This window comes from Leucoraja erinacea, chromosome 12 (assembly GCF_028641065.1).
Source record: "Leucoraja erinacea ecotype New England chromosome 12, Leri_hhj_1, whole genome shotgun sequence".
Taxonomy (NCBI): Eukaryota; Metazoa; Chordata; class Chondrichthyes; order Rajiformes; family Rajidae; genus Leucoraja; species Leucoraja erinaceus.
This window is the reverse complement of record NC_073388.1, coordinates 24,809,398-24,823,837: the sequence shown is the minus strand read 5'-3', so window position 1 is coordinate 24,823,837 and position 14,440 is coordinate 24,809,398. Positions and strand designations below refer to the sequence as shown.

General features: G+C 40.3%; 1 protein-coding gene across 2 annotated transcripts in view; it reads right to left on the bottom strand.

Moving 5' to 3' along the window:
* Positions 1 to 8,216: 8,216 nt before the first annotated feature.
* The window catches only part of pin4 (protein (peptidylprolyl cis/trans isomerase) NIMA-interacting, 4 (parvulin)), a 275,834-nt gene continuing 269,610 nt past the window's right edge, over positions 8,217 to 14,440 (bottom strand). The window contains exons 2-5 of one of the 2 annotated variants that reach the window (XM_055643859.1): positions 14,228 to 14,289; positions 10,938 to 11,002; positions 8,984 to 9,103; positions 8,217 to 8,657 (exon numbers count right to left, since the gene is read on the bottom strand). In XM_055643859.1, coding sequence (XP_055499834.1) covers positions 8,499 to 8,657; positions 8,984 to 9,103; positions 10,938 to 11,002; positions 14,228 to 14,279 — 396 coding nt within the window. In that variant the 5' untranslated portion in view covers positions 14,280 to 14,289 and the 3' untranslated portion in view covers positions 8,217 to 8,498. Of the gene's footprint in view, positions 8,658 to 8,983; positions 9,104 to 10,937; positions 11,003 to 13,963; positions 14,168 to 14,227; positions 14,290 to 14,440 lie in introns of those variants that run through there. The other variant, XM_055643858.1, reaches the window with a different exon arrangement.

Here is a 14,440-nt window from a genome sequence, read left to right as displayed (position 1 = left end):
TCCTTAAAACCCAATCTCTCTCTATCTAGATATCGATCTATCTATCTATGATTACCCTCCCCTAATACCACCCAATCCTGTCCAGCACTATGGTGTTTAAAAGATAAACTAATAGATGACAAACACTACACTTCAATATTGGTAATGCAGTTGACGTATTTTGATTTTTGAAATGCCTTGAATATAAGTACTTGAAAGTAGATTATTCCTCTCAGCCATAATTGCATATTTCTGTATTATGATCACTGGATGTCCATACTATAACAAGACAAATGTACCAGAGATAATAGCACAGAAGTGTACATTTGTGTAAAGTTTCCCCATGTGGATTCAACATTGGATCCACACCTCGTAAGATCTCAAGGCAACAGTCGAATGTGAGCAATTAAAATTGCTGTTTACTACCTACATACATCAAATGGCAGATCAATACAACATGGAACAAGCTCCATGGGCACATAGCATATTCCAGGTGGAGATTTCAGTGTTCATCAGCAATAATTATTCAGCCGTATCGCCAATGACTGATCTTGCTGCTGAACAACTATCTAAATAGATGAAGAGGAGGTGGCAGGAAAATTAGCACGGGGTTAAAAAAACTTACCTTGGGTAAGTGAATTGGTCAGCATGGGCAGGTCTGTGGGTAATAAACAACAAGTTATCACATTGTTTGGCACATAGCAGCCTGTTTTTATTGGTCATGTCATATCATAGCAAAATTTAATACATTCACTGATTTACTACTTTGCAACCCATACTTAGAAAACTAGTAAAATCTGCAATTTCATCTCGTCTCCTGAATGAAATACATTTAGCAACGTGTCTGTTTATTTATGAAAAAGCATATAGCCCTTCATCTGAAACGGGATTAGTTTATCATCATGTAAATCTGTACAACACATTTGTGATTATAAATTAGAAAAATATTCTGATGTTTCCAGAATCTTAAATCTTACTTTTCTTTTGATCAAAACCTCTATAAAATTTGTATTAAGTAAAATGAGTAATAGCTAGTTCCCAGTTTTTATGAAACAGTGAATGCAACTGAACTTTAATTTTTGTGGTAATATTTCTGAAAGTGTATGTCAAATCCATGTCTCAAACAGAATGTGTTATAAAACATCCACCTTTCCTGGTTCTTCCTGGTGTCAGTTTCTTTTGTAAGTTGACTGTCTCACTACAATGTGACCACCATCACTAATTTAAATCTTAAAATAATTTAAACTTTAAACTTCAGATGCACCATTTTATCAGGATGCATCACAGCTTGGTTTGGGAACGGCTCCATCCGAGATCAAAAGAAATTGCAGCGAATTGTGGACGCAGCCCAGACCATCACACAAACCAACCTCTCTTCTATTGACTCCATTTATACCTCATGCTGCATCAGCAAGGCCAGCAGCATAATCAAGGATGAGTCACACCCTGGCCACTCCCTCTTCTCCCATCAGGCAAACGGTATAGAAGTGTGAAAATGCACACCTCCAGATTCACAGACAGTTTCTTCCCTGTTATCAGGCAACTGGATCATCCAACCACAACCAGAGCAGTATTGAACTACTATCCACCTCTTTGGTGACCCCCAGACAATCCTTGATCGGACTTTGCTGACTCTATCATAGAAACATAGAAATTAGGTGCAGGAGTAGGCCATTCGGCCCTTCGAGCCTGCACCGCCATTCAATATGATCATGGCTGATCATCCAACTCAGTATCCCGTACCTGCCTTCTCTCCATACACCCCTGATCCCTTTAGCCACAAGGGCCACATCGAACTCCCTCTTAAATATAGCCAATGAACTGGCCTCGACTACCCTCTGCGGCAGAGAGTTCCAGAGATTCACCACTCTCTGTGTGAAAAATGTTCTTCTCATCTCGGTTTTAAAGGATTTCCCCCTTATCCTTAAGCTGTGACCCCTTGTCCTGGACTTCCCCAACATCGGGAGCAATCTTCCTGCATCTAGCCTGTCCAACCCCTTAAGAATTTTGTAAGTTTCTATAAGATCCCCTCTCAATCTCCTAAATTCTAGAGAGTATAAACCAAGTCTATCCAGTCTTTCTTCATAAGACAGTCCTGACATCCCAGGAATCAGTCTGGTGAACCTTCTCTGCACTCCCTCTATGGCAATAATGTCCTTCCTCAGATTTGGAGACAGGACATTATTGCCATAGAGCAAATATCATTGCACTAAACGTTATTCCCTTATCATGTATCTAAGCGCTGTAAAATGGCTTGATTGTAATCATGTATTGTCTTTCTGCTGAATGCACAGCACGAAATATAAGCTTTTCACTGTACCTCAGTACACGTGACAATAAACTAAACTAAAAAAAATCTGACCATGGAGAATTTCAATTAACCTGATATGCTCTGCACAAACTCTTCACAAGCCCTCGGCTAATCAACTGACAATAAAGCTTTCTGAACCTAGCTCACTGAGTTTATGTAGCTGGTCAAAAGAGTTAAAGACTACAAATATGCTTGGAGTGTAGCAGCCTGTTTTTTTGTTGTTTGTGTCATAAAAGGGTTGATACTTTAATTTACATTACTAAAACAAACAGCTCACACCTGACCAGCAATGGTTAACATTGCGTCGAAAGACCATTTGCCCCACTATTTAGCCATCGTAACTGTGTCAAAGATTATAGGCAGTCCAGAAAGAAAAATGTGATGGACTAGATATGATCCTTAGTTATACATTATGCATCCCTGCTGTGAACTGAACAGAATAATTCCAAAGCAATGGATCAAATTAAAACTTTGCAATGCTGTCACATCTTCTCATAAACAGTTGTGGACCTTTACTCAGCTAAATGGTGGAGGTGCTGTGAATATAGCCACCCCCGATAATAGCAGAGCACAGCACATAATTGCAAATGTCAAGACTTAAAGATTTGAAACCTTGTTTGGGTGGAAGGGTTAAGTGAATGATCTATCTCTGCTTCCTCTCACGGTATTTATCACAGTAATATACTGCATCTAGCAATAGCATAAGCCCCCAACAACATTTCTGAAATGACTTGTAATCCAGAACTATCCATGTTCCAAGCCACTACAGCTACATCATTGGCATCGTCCTGATAATGTAAACATAATTGTACATGTAAGTCCCAAGTATAAAGAACAAAAAAATTAAATGCAGCATTTGTACCTAATTACTAGTACAGCAACAGAAATGTTTGCTGACCGCGCTATCATCCAGTCCTTAGCTGTACCCTATACACTGTTTCAGTTCTATCGGGACATTGTGAATCTATACGCGTTACAGCCTTGGCCACAGGTTGAATCAAGCGACATAACTATGGAGGCAAGGTGAAAGTAACAGCTCTGCACATTAAGTTAGCATTCGTAATAACAGGCCTAAAAAACTGTAGTCCATGGGAATTAGGAGAAAATTCTCCATTTGCTGGAGTCATTCCAAAGTTGAAAGGTTGTTGGTAACTTGGAGACAAATCAACTCAATCTAGGTTATTCAAGCAGAACTTAAACCAAACCATCTTCAGCTGCTTCAATGATGATCTTCCCTCTACTACAATATCAGAAATTGGGATGCTCACCAATGATTGCATTGTTCCATGGACAACTCCTCAGATAATCAGACTATGCGGCACAAGATGGTTAAACATGATATGTGGCAAGTTACATTCGCAGCAAACAAACACCAGTCAACCATCATCTCCAACAAGAGAGAATCTAACCACGCATCACAACACTTTACCATGACTCCCCCTTCCTTCTGGATATTACTACCATTTCTAAATACCCCATTAATTGCACCCTGGGAGTTACCACGGACTAGAAGCTTAACTGAACCAGCCATTTAAGTTCTAGATTGCAAAAAAACAGTTAAAGATTGGGTTTCCTGTGACAAATGAGTCACTTCCTGATTCCCCAGGCCTTAACACCAGGCACACATCTAGAGTGTGAAGGAATACTGTCCATTTGCATGAATGACGAGCTCTTTCTAACATGAGACACCAGCAGGACAGAGCTGGCGATTTCATTGGCACTCAATTCAGCACGCTAAATACTCAATTCTTCCACCACTGGCATGACATCGGCTGCAAACCTACCAACAACAAAACGAACTGTAGCAACTCGTCAAAGTTTATTTAACCACCTCCAGCCATAAAAACAAGGGAACATGGAAACAACATGGAAATTCCACTCATAGTCTTAAACCATCCTGAACCACCCTTGGAAATAAATAATGCCATATCAAAATGAAGAACAATTTGAGATGGACATCAAATGCTGGCTTGCTCAGTGATGATTCTGTCCAATATATGAAGTTAAAAGAATGAAATTAAATTATGGGGTGTACCTAATACAAACAACAGTTGTGACAAAATACAGAAAGCCATTAATTAACTGACAGATGAACGTCCGTGATGTTGAGCGTGAAATACAACATTTTGGCTGGAAGAATAAGGAGACCACCTGCTCCATGTGTTTAAAATGGAGTACAGAAATATTGTTCAGTTGCATAAAATATAGTGTCACATCTCCAAAACGTTTTAAAAAAAAAGGTGAGCACTAAGGTTTATTATTATGGAGAATGAAAAGCAGAACTTAAGGTGAACTAGAGCTGAATATTGGTTACTCACAATGTTGCTGGCACAGAAAATGAATTTCATACCATAGTGTTACAAGGTTTTATATAGATTAGATCAGTTTGTTGTCACTTACATCAGGGTGCAATGGAATTCCTTGATCACATGAAGTTCATAGAGCACACACAGTAAGGATAAATACAACAAGTGCAAATCAGCAGAAGGGCGAACAAATGTGACAAAAAATCAGAGTTGTGAAAAAGAACATTAAAGTACAATAGGGGAATAACTGAGGAGTTGGTTCGTTGTGGGAGAAGCTGTACTTAAATCTGGACATTGGGGCTTTCAAGCTCCTGTATCTTCTCCCAGAAGGTAGAAGAGAGGAAAGGGAATGTCCAAGGATACAGGCATCCTTGGTTGCTTCAGGCTAGCTGATGCAATGCACCATGAAGATGGACTGAGTTTAAGGAAGTGACAAGTTCACGATGGACTCTCATCTGTGCTCTCTGCAGGTTCAGGCAGTGAGGAGTAAGCAGTTGCCATATGAATCTTTGATGCAGCCTGTCAGAATACTTTCTATCGCACATTTGTAGAATTTCAAGAGAATCCTCGTGGACATGCCAAACTTTCTCAGATGTCTAATAAAGGACACTAATGTTTTTTCTTAATTACTACACTAGTGTGAGGGGACCAGATTAGGTTGCCTGGGAACTGAAGCATCAACCATTGATGCAGCAGCTCCATTGATAAGGACAGGGTGTTCATCCTCTTACTTCCTCAGGTCAACGGCCAACTGTTTTGCCTTGCTTGTAGATCTGGCTGACGACAATGGTATCATCAGCAAATGTAAAGATCAAGTTGGTATAAACCGTTGCAACACCTGTGGCCAGATGATTGGTGCACAATTTCACAATTGAAAATACAATGCTCTGTGAATATGTACATAATCCACTCTTGCTTCACATTCTACAGCAATGCGAATCCCGTAAAAAATATTGTACATTTAAACAGCAGACCTCTCTGAATAGAATTTGATATTGGTGATATTTTCACCACATTCTACTTCTTGTGCAAGAAAAAATAAATGTAATACAATGGTTTAAACAAAAGGTTTACACAAGCTACTGTGTGGCTACAGTATAAGCGTGCAAAGTTGAAATAAGAGAAGCTTTCAAGCCCATGGTAATATGGTAAATTTGAAATAAATATAACTGGAGCAGTTAGTGAGCCTGGAAACAAATGAATCCCAAGGATCTGGCGATATACATCCTACAGTTGTGAAGGAGATGGCTATGTAGATTTAAAAAATAAGCTTTTTCTTTCAAACCAAAAATGAGCTGTACTTTTTAACCAAATTAAGTTTTGTCTCACAATGAAAAATGAAAAAAGCTAATCGCAAAACTTTTTGAATTAAGAGAATTGCATATTTTTCCAGTTGCTGATTGTACCCTATACTTGCAGTGGGACAAGAGACCCCAGACCACACATCATGAGCTGAGCTGCAGAGAGAGTGAAGCTATACTCAGTGAAAGAATTTGGGAGATGTGGTCGGGGCATATTACACCCTTGTATTAAACAGTAAGAAAAATGTAACGGGTTAGCACAGAATTTCTTCATTGAGTCTGAAGGCATAACTGTGTTGTCAGGATTCAAGAAGAGATACTTGCAGGAGAGCGAGTTGATGGATATGTCGGACCAGGAGGTCCGACGTATCATTGTTAACATCGATAGCAATGACGCAAATAAAAAACAAATTAGGTAAAGCAAGCTGAACATAGTGAGTTAGGAGACTAATTAAAAAAGTAGATCGTCAAAGCTAATAAATACTGGAATACTCCTGCTGGAGAAACTCAGCGGGTGAGGCAGCATCTATGGAAAACTTCGGTCTGAAGAAGGGTTTTGACCTGAAACGTTGCCTATTTCCTTCGCTCCATAGATGCTGCTTCACCCGCTGATTTTCTCCAGCATTTTTGTCTACCTTCGATTTTCCAGCATCTGCAGTTCCTTCTTAAACACTGCAATACTCCTACAGTGACACAAATGCAGGAGCAGAAATGGCTTAGACAAACAGGTGGCTACAATAATCTAGAATGATGGGATATAGTTTCCTGAGGAATGAGATCAGTTCTGTGGATGTGGGATCCAGACAAGCTGGATTGATTACACCCTGGCAGGATTGGGACCAAAATCCTTGCAGTGCTGTTAACTAGTATGGCAGGGAATTGGAGAAGAGGAAGTAAGAACAGAAAGGAATGAAGAAAAATAAAACATTTCTGACCTATCTATCCAACCTTTGTATAATTTTAAACTATTGTATTCTCATATGCATCATTTTATCCCTCCCCTATTTTTTTCCAAGGAGAAACATCACAAGTAATCTGAATGAAGTAATCGCAGAGAGAAGTGTGAAGAAATGTCTCCTAGTGAATGTGTGGCTTCATTTGCATCTGCACTAATATCTGTTATGGAGCCACTGTAATCTGCAGCATCCACATTCCTCAGAGGAATGGGTAACATCTAGTTGACTCACATAAAACACAACCAGAGAGGCTCGACATCTCTTAAATGTTTAGATTAAGACTAAGACATGGTTAGGTATTGCGTGCATGAATATCAGTATACCTACTCAGTTCAGTAATTGATCACTATGAGACCAAGCGGGCATACAGATTCTAATATATATTTTCAGAATCTATTTTCAATAACATTACACAAACTAATGAAGAACACAATGCACACATCACAGGGAAGATTACAACTTTGAATTTGACATGTTTATTTTTTAATTAATCATAGAAATAATTTTAGTTATAGAGCACTGGAACAGGTGCTTCAGCCCTCTGAACAAGCGCCCTTTACTACTAATTTGGTATTTTAGTTCACACATTTCCATCAATGCCCCCAAAATATCAAAAGCTATGTTAAGGTAGCTCAGTCAGGCACACAGCAAGTTGTGTCAATAGTCCTAAAGATTCAGTGAGAATGTCATCGTGCTGACTACTTTGTCCACACCTAGTAACTTTACCTAAGAATGGGAAGTGAAAGGAACAAAACAAGTTGATAACTCTTTATTACAGGCGACATTGACTGACAATGATAAAAAATGATGATGCTGAAAGTAAAAGTGATATGACATAAGCAAGCAGCAGCAGTTCAGTGCTGATCAGAGATGACAACACCATAATGACATATCAAACAGAAGAATACATTATTTTTCTATTACCATTTGGCAATATAATGAGCTGATGACCTTTCTGGATCACTGAACATGCTGCTTATTAAGTGGATCATTAGATATATGCAGGAGTTTCATGGAAGGTCTTGCTTTATTTCCAACATCGGCATCCGAGGATGGATGTATCGTGATTCATGATCCAAATGATTGATCCAGAACTTGACCTTTCTCGAGATGCAGGAAAATTCCAACTTTGATAATACTCTTATTGAATCAAGATATTTTGGTGCCCATATGACTAGTGTGGATGTGATCAAACTGCCTAGGAGACAAGAACCAAACTCAGACTTGAATTGTAGATAAAGTTTGTGGGCTGTCCACTATGACTAGTTCTTCATCCAAGTGACATAGTGAATCGTTAAACTGCAGAGGAAAATTTGCAATTCTCCAAGAATCAAATGACAAATATAATTAACTTCAAATAACATTTACAATACAACATTTTGTAATTGTTTATTTGAACACATTACATCATAAAACTTTTAAAACAACAGAAACTCTTGTTGGATTTTCGCTGGATGAAAAGGAATGGTGCTCGAGCATACCCATTATTGTAGGCAAAGGATATACCCAAAATTCTTGAATTTTTTTTATACAGGCAGTGAAAATAATTTATACTGTAACTAGTATGTGTAAAGAAGGAGACATAGTTCTATTTCTTACTACATGTAAGATTTTACAGATATTTTACGTTTTAAAAAAAATCAATTTACTTTTTCCCTTCAACCATAATTATGTGATAACCAAATTTAGTTTTTACTGGTGGGTCTGTGTATATGGGTTTATCTGTTGTGCTGTTGGAGAGGGCAAAAGCAGCTTCCTGGAAGGGTCCCACCATTGAACCTCTGGTCATCCAGCCCAGATCACCCTAAGAATAGAAACAGTCATTTTCACATCTGCAATTTGTTTAACAACATAGTAGGAAAACTATTTTAACAACCATGTTCAAGTCTTGATGCAGTAAAATTGCCCAAATAACCAGGCTGCAACCTTTAATTGTGAACTTACTGGCACAAAGCAATATCATATTGAATTTATACAGGTTCACTGAAATGTCAGTAAACACTCCCATTAGTCTCTTGGCTAACATTGCAGCGATATACTTTTAGTTATAAAACAGTTCAGAAATCTTTGCCATCTATAATTCACCCACATGCTGGCATAAAGAATCAGATGTTCACAGATGGTACTTACTCCTTGCCTGGCTTTGTCTTCACTGTATTGGCTGGCTACTTCATTAAATTTCATACCCGCTTTCAACTTCTCCATGGCTTCCATGATTTTACTGTGTTTTTCACAGAGAATATGTCGCACCTGCAACAATGCAAACATTAGAATGTCTCCAAAAAGACTTAAGCTAGCCAGATTTTTTAAATAAACTAAAAAAATTGAGACCCAAACTTTCTTGAAGAGATTGTGGGTAAATATACCACCTGGTGGAGATTCAGTCTTACCAAACAGGATTATTGAAGTTGAGCTCCGATTTCCTTCAAAGTTAGCTTATATCCTTTACGAATCATACTAATTTTAGTAATGCCTCTAGGTTCAATCATTTAAAAAAATCCATCTATAAATTCCTTTATATGATTATGCCTCCTTTTTAGTTAATGATCGAGCATGTGGAAATGTATGCTGAGTAAATTGGATTAATGTAAAACAGGGTGCTTGCCAGTCAGCAAAGACTTGCTGGACCAACGAACATGGTTCTGTGCAGTACGTCTTCACTATGACTTTCTTCCACTCAATTTTGGGATCAGGGGCGGTTGACAAATCTGGAAAGTGGAGGATATATATAGACTTAAGAATAATGTAATTGTAAATATCTTCAAGAAAGGAATGAAATTTGATTGTAGCAATGAGCAACAGTAACGGCCTTTTCCTGTTAGTGGCCGCAGAAAAGGCATCATCATTATCAAAGACTTCCCAGTGGCTAAGGATGTGCACCAGGTTCATTGTTGATTAATTCCATCCAGAAGCACGATGGACATGATCTTCACTGCATAACAACTCCAAGAGAAATGCAAGGAACAGCCACCATAGATGACCTCACAATCGCCTTTGACTCCCTCCATCATGATAAACTATTCCTCAAAATCGGCTGCCCATATAGGAATCTTGAGCAAAACTCAAAAGTGCTGAAGTAACTCAACAGGTCAGACAGCATCTTTGGATGGAATGGAGTCTGAAGAAGGGTCCAAAAAAAAACCCCTTTACCTATCAGTCTGAAGAAGGGTCCCGACCCAAAACATCATTTCATAATCATAATCATACTTTATTAGCAAAATATGTTTTGTAACATACGAGGAATTTGATTTGCCATACAGTCAAACCAATAAAAAGCAACAAAACACACAAAATATATTTTAACGTGAACATCCACCACAATGACTCCTCCACATTCCTCACTGTGATGGAAGGCGAAAAACAGTTCAATATCTTCCCTTCTTGGTTCTCCCACGATCGTGGGCCTCGAGCCTTCCGTTGATGGGGCGATCTTGGCTCCTGTAGCCGGCCGTCAGGCCCTCTGCATTGAGGCGTTTAAGCTTCTGCATCGGGGGGTGAGGGAGGGAGAAATCTCAGCTCCCCCATCCTGGGCAATCGGACCCCGGGTCGGGGCTGGTCGAAACCTTCTGCGTCATTTGAAGCTTTCAGACATCGGTCTCCACCCATGACTGCGAGCTCCTCAATGGTGAAATCCGCAGGCCGCGGTTAGAACGTCAATCCCAGGCAAGGAATTGGCTCCAATGATAAGTCCACGTCCCCGCGGTGGGGCTCAAAGTCAATCCCGAGCAAGGTCGCAGATCCATGATGTTAGGCCGCAGAGCAACCGGAAAATAGATCCGGAAAACAATCGCATCTCCGGCTTGGGAAGAAATTGAAAAGAAGTTTCCCCCAACCCACCCACCCCCCACATAAAACAAACCAGAGAACATTAACACAAACTTTAAAAACAGACTAAAAATAACAAAAAAAACCTGGTGGAAACTCTCCAAAGATACTGCCTGACCCACTGATTAACCTTAGCAATTTGTGTTTTGCTCAAGATTAAAAACAAGTTAATTTTAAATGCAAAGAAGATGGAGAGAGATGGATTACATGCAGCTAAGGTTGCAAATCAACTGAGACACTATAGTAACTTATCACTTACCTTAACTGCATTACCCCCTTTAGGTCCTTTATCTTTCTTATCACCATTATCACCACCAGCTGCAGCTGAAAGACACAAAATTGATTAATTGATTGAAACCCACGTGGTCACAGGGAGAATGTGTAAACCCGAAATATGATAACATTTTTTTTAGCCTTCAAAATAAAATGCATTAGTGACTTACAATTTACAGGGAATAATTCAGTAATGGCCAGAGATAGAGGCACGTGGCTGATAGATGGAGGCAGACAAAAGAAGGAAGAGGAAGATAAAGCCTGATGGGGGAGGGTGTGAAGTGAGGACAGGTAATGGAGGGGAGAGAAGCATGAAAACAGTCTTCGAATCTGATAAGGAAAGTAATAATGTGAACTATTAGGAAAGAGGTGGATGAAACAGGAAATAGAACTGGGACCAAAAGCAGGTGGAGAATGGGAAGGAAGTGGTAGACTGTGTGAAATGTGAGCAAAAGCATGTGAACCTCTCTCTCGCCTGGAAGGGCTGCTGGGGTTCAATGGATCAGCGCTTAGAAGTTGCCCTCCAAAATCGCACATCATCCTGACTTGGAAATATATTGCCATTCATTCACCATCACTGGGAGACAATCCTGGAACTCTCTCCCTAACAGCATTATGGCTCTGCCCACACCTCAAGGAGCACTGCTGATCAAGAAGGCAGCCCATCAACACCTTCCATTCTGGACCTATAATTATGCTATTATGCTATCCCTCCCCTCCCCTCAAACGGAACAAGGATAGACTTCACTTGGTCCTCACCTTTCACCTACCAGCCTCTGCGTCCAACACGTCATTCTCCGACATTTCAGCCACCTTCAACATGATTCCACCACCTGTCGCATGTTTCCATCTCACCTTGTTCACTTTCAACAGAGAGCACTTCCTCCACAATTCCTTGGTTCATATCCCTTCTTCCTAAACCGCTTCCTCTCCAGGTACATTTCCCTTCAATCATAGGGGAAGCACCACCTGGACCTATACTTCCTCCCTCGCAAGGGATTGTCAGCTGGGTGACTCCATCCAGGAATCCCAGCAACCCATTCAGGTGAGACAGAGGTTCACATGCACCTCTTCACACCTCATCTACTGCATTTAGTGCTCCAATATGGCATCCTTTACATCGGCAAGACGGAGCGTAAACTAGACAATTGTTTTGCCAAACACTTGTGCTCGGTCTGCCTAAGCCTGTTGGATAGACACAAAAAGCTAGAGTAACTCAGTGGGACAGGCAGCATCTCTGGAGAGAAAGAATGGGTGACGTTTTGGGTCGAGACCCTTCTTCAGACTGTAAACAGTCCAGATAATAAACTCAGATTGAAGAAGGGTCTTGATCTGAAACATCACCCATTCCTTCTCTCCAGAGATGCTGCCTTTCCCAGTTACTCCAGCTTTTTGGGTCTATCTTTAGTTTAACCAGCATCTGCAGTTCCTTCCTACAGATTAAGCCTGGTGGATCTCCACGTTGCTAACCATTTTAACACCCCCTCCCATTCCCATACTAACCATTCTGTCGTTGGCCTCCTCCATTGCCAACGAGGCCACAAGCCATCAGGAGGAAGGTCATCTTATATTCTGCTAGAGTAGCTTACAACTCAATGAATATGAACATTGAATTTACAGATTTTAATAACACCCCCTTCCCCCTCTCTCTTTCCTGTGCCCTAACTCGTATCCTGTGACACACTCATATCATCCACAATCCCGCCATCCTCCACCCCCTTCTGTACCCTTCCACTTCTATCTTTGCCTCTGGCTTTGCGTTTCACTCGTCTCCTCTTCTTATCTGACACCCTTTTCTCTCTTTTTCATCTCTTGTATTTGTCCACCCAGCTGACAATCGCTACCCCTCTCACATTGCTCCTCTCACAATCTATCAATTACCAGGCTTTGTCCTGTCCACACCTGTTGTCCTACTTTCTCTCTGTCAACTACAATCAGCCTGAAGAAGAGTCCCTCCCGAAACATCACCTATCCATTCTTTTCAGATGCTCCCTTTCTTGCTGAGTTACTCAGGTACTTTGTGTTTTTCTCAAGGGCACACATGATGGGCAATTAAATGCTGCCTCAACCTGCAAAGCCCACATCCCTTGAATGAATATAAAAATAAACTAGCTTTAATCTCTCAAAGAATAAATAGCAATTAATTTGTTATGCCGTCTCAATAGTCAATAAACTCCTCATACTATTGCATCCCTGTGCCTTTGTATTGTGATCAGACAAATAAAAAGTTTGCAAGGAAAAGTTGATCAGTCAACTCTTCAAACAAATAGACAGACAGCAGAAACTACAAAAACAGCAGGAAGAATTTAGCGGGCAGGCAGCTTTTGCAGAACGCAATGGAGTCAACGTTCAGGTTGAACCACTTCATCCCCACAGGCGAGACCATATTCAGGGGATCGATATAAAACGTAAACTGTTCATCATGCTTCACAAATACTGCCTGACACACTGAGTTCCTTCAGCAGTTTGTTTTTTAACTCAAAGCTTTTAAACAAAATGCCTACAATCAGTCTAATGAAGGGTCCCAACCCAAAATGCCACCTATCAATGTTTTCCAGAGATACTGCCTGACACGCTGAGTTACACCAGCACTTTGTGTCCTTTTTTGAAAACCAAAGGGCATCCATCCTTAAATGAGTGAAATATGCAGAGGAACAGTTAGGGGTTTTAAAGGACTGCAGATGTCTAAATACTGGATATGGCACATTGACCTAAAATTAATTTGACTCCACAGATCTGCCTGACTCGCTAAATTCCCCCCCAATCATTTGCACCTTTGCATTTTCAATTGAAATCAATTACAGCATTTTATGTCTCCAGTTCTTGGTCCTCGAAAATATTCCAAATGGAATTTAAACTAGATGTGGCGGACGGTGGATTTCAGCAAAAAAGGATCAATTAACATTAATTTTGATATGTCTGAAGAAGGGTTTCGGCCCGAAACGTTGCCTATTTCCTTCGCTCCATAGATGCTGCTGCACCCGCTGAGTTTCTCCAGCTTTTTTTGTGTACCTTCATTTTGATATAATCTGGTTCCCACTCTCAGATCTAACGTAGAACATGAAAATTCCTTAAAAATAAACGACTTCTTCATCAATCTCGTGTCCCCATTACTGATCAATTTTACATTTTGTATTGTATTCGAACAGTTGTTTACTGTCAGGGCGAAGGGACATAACGACCAATAACACGTCCGTCGTTGTAAATGCTTGCAAAAGACAAGTTAACATTTCAAGCAATATGAAAAAAATTGGATAATTTTGAAGGCAAACACACCTTTCCCCCCCTTACTGGCTGCCTTCGCTTTCCCTTTCCCTTTGGGGGGCATGGTCCACAGTGGCCTTCGCCCTGGGCATGGAAAGACCCCACACCAAGTGTGTAGCTTAGTGCCCGCTGAATACCAACTGTGGAATAACGAAACGTGTTAGCTAATTAACATTCATCCAGATTTTGGAGGTCGGATCGGAAGTGCGTGCGATTTATACCAAA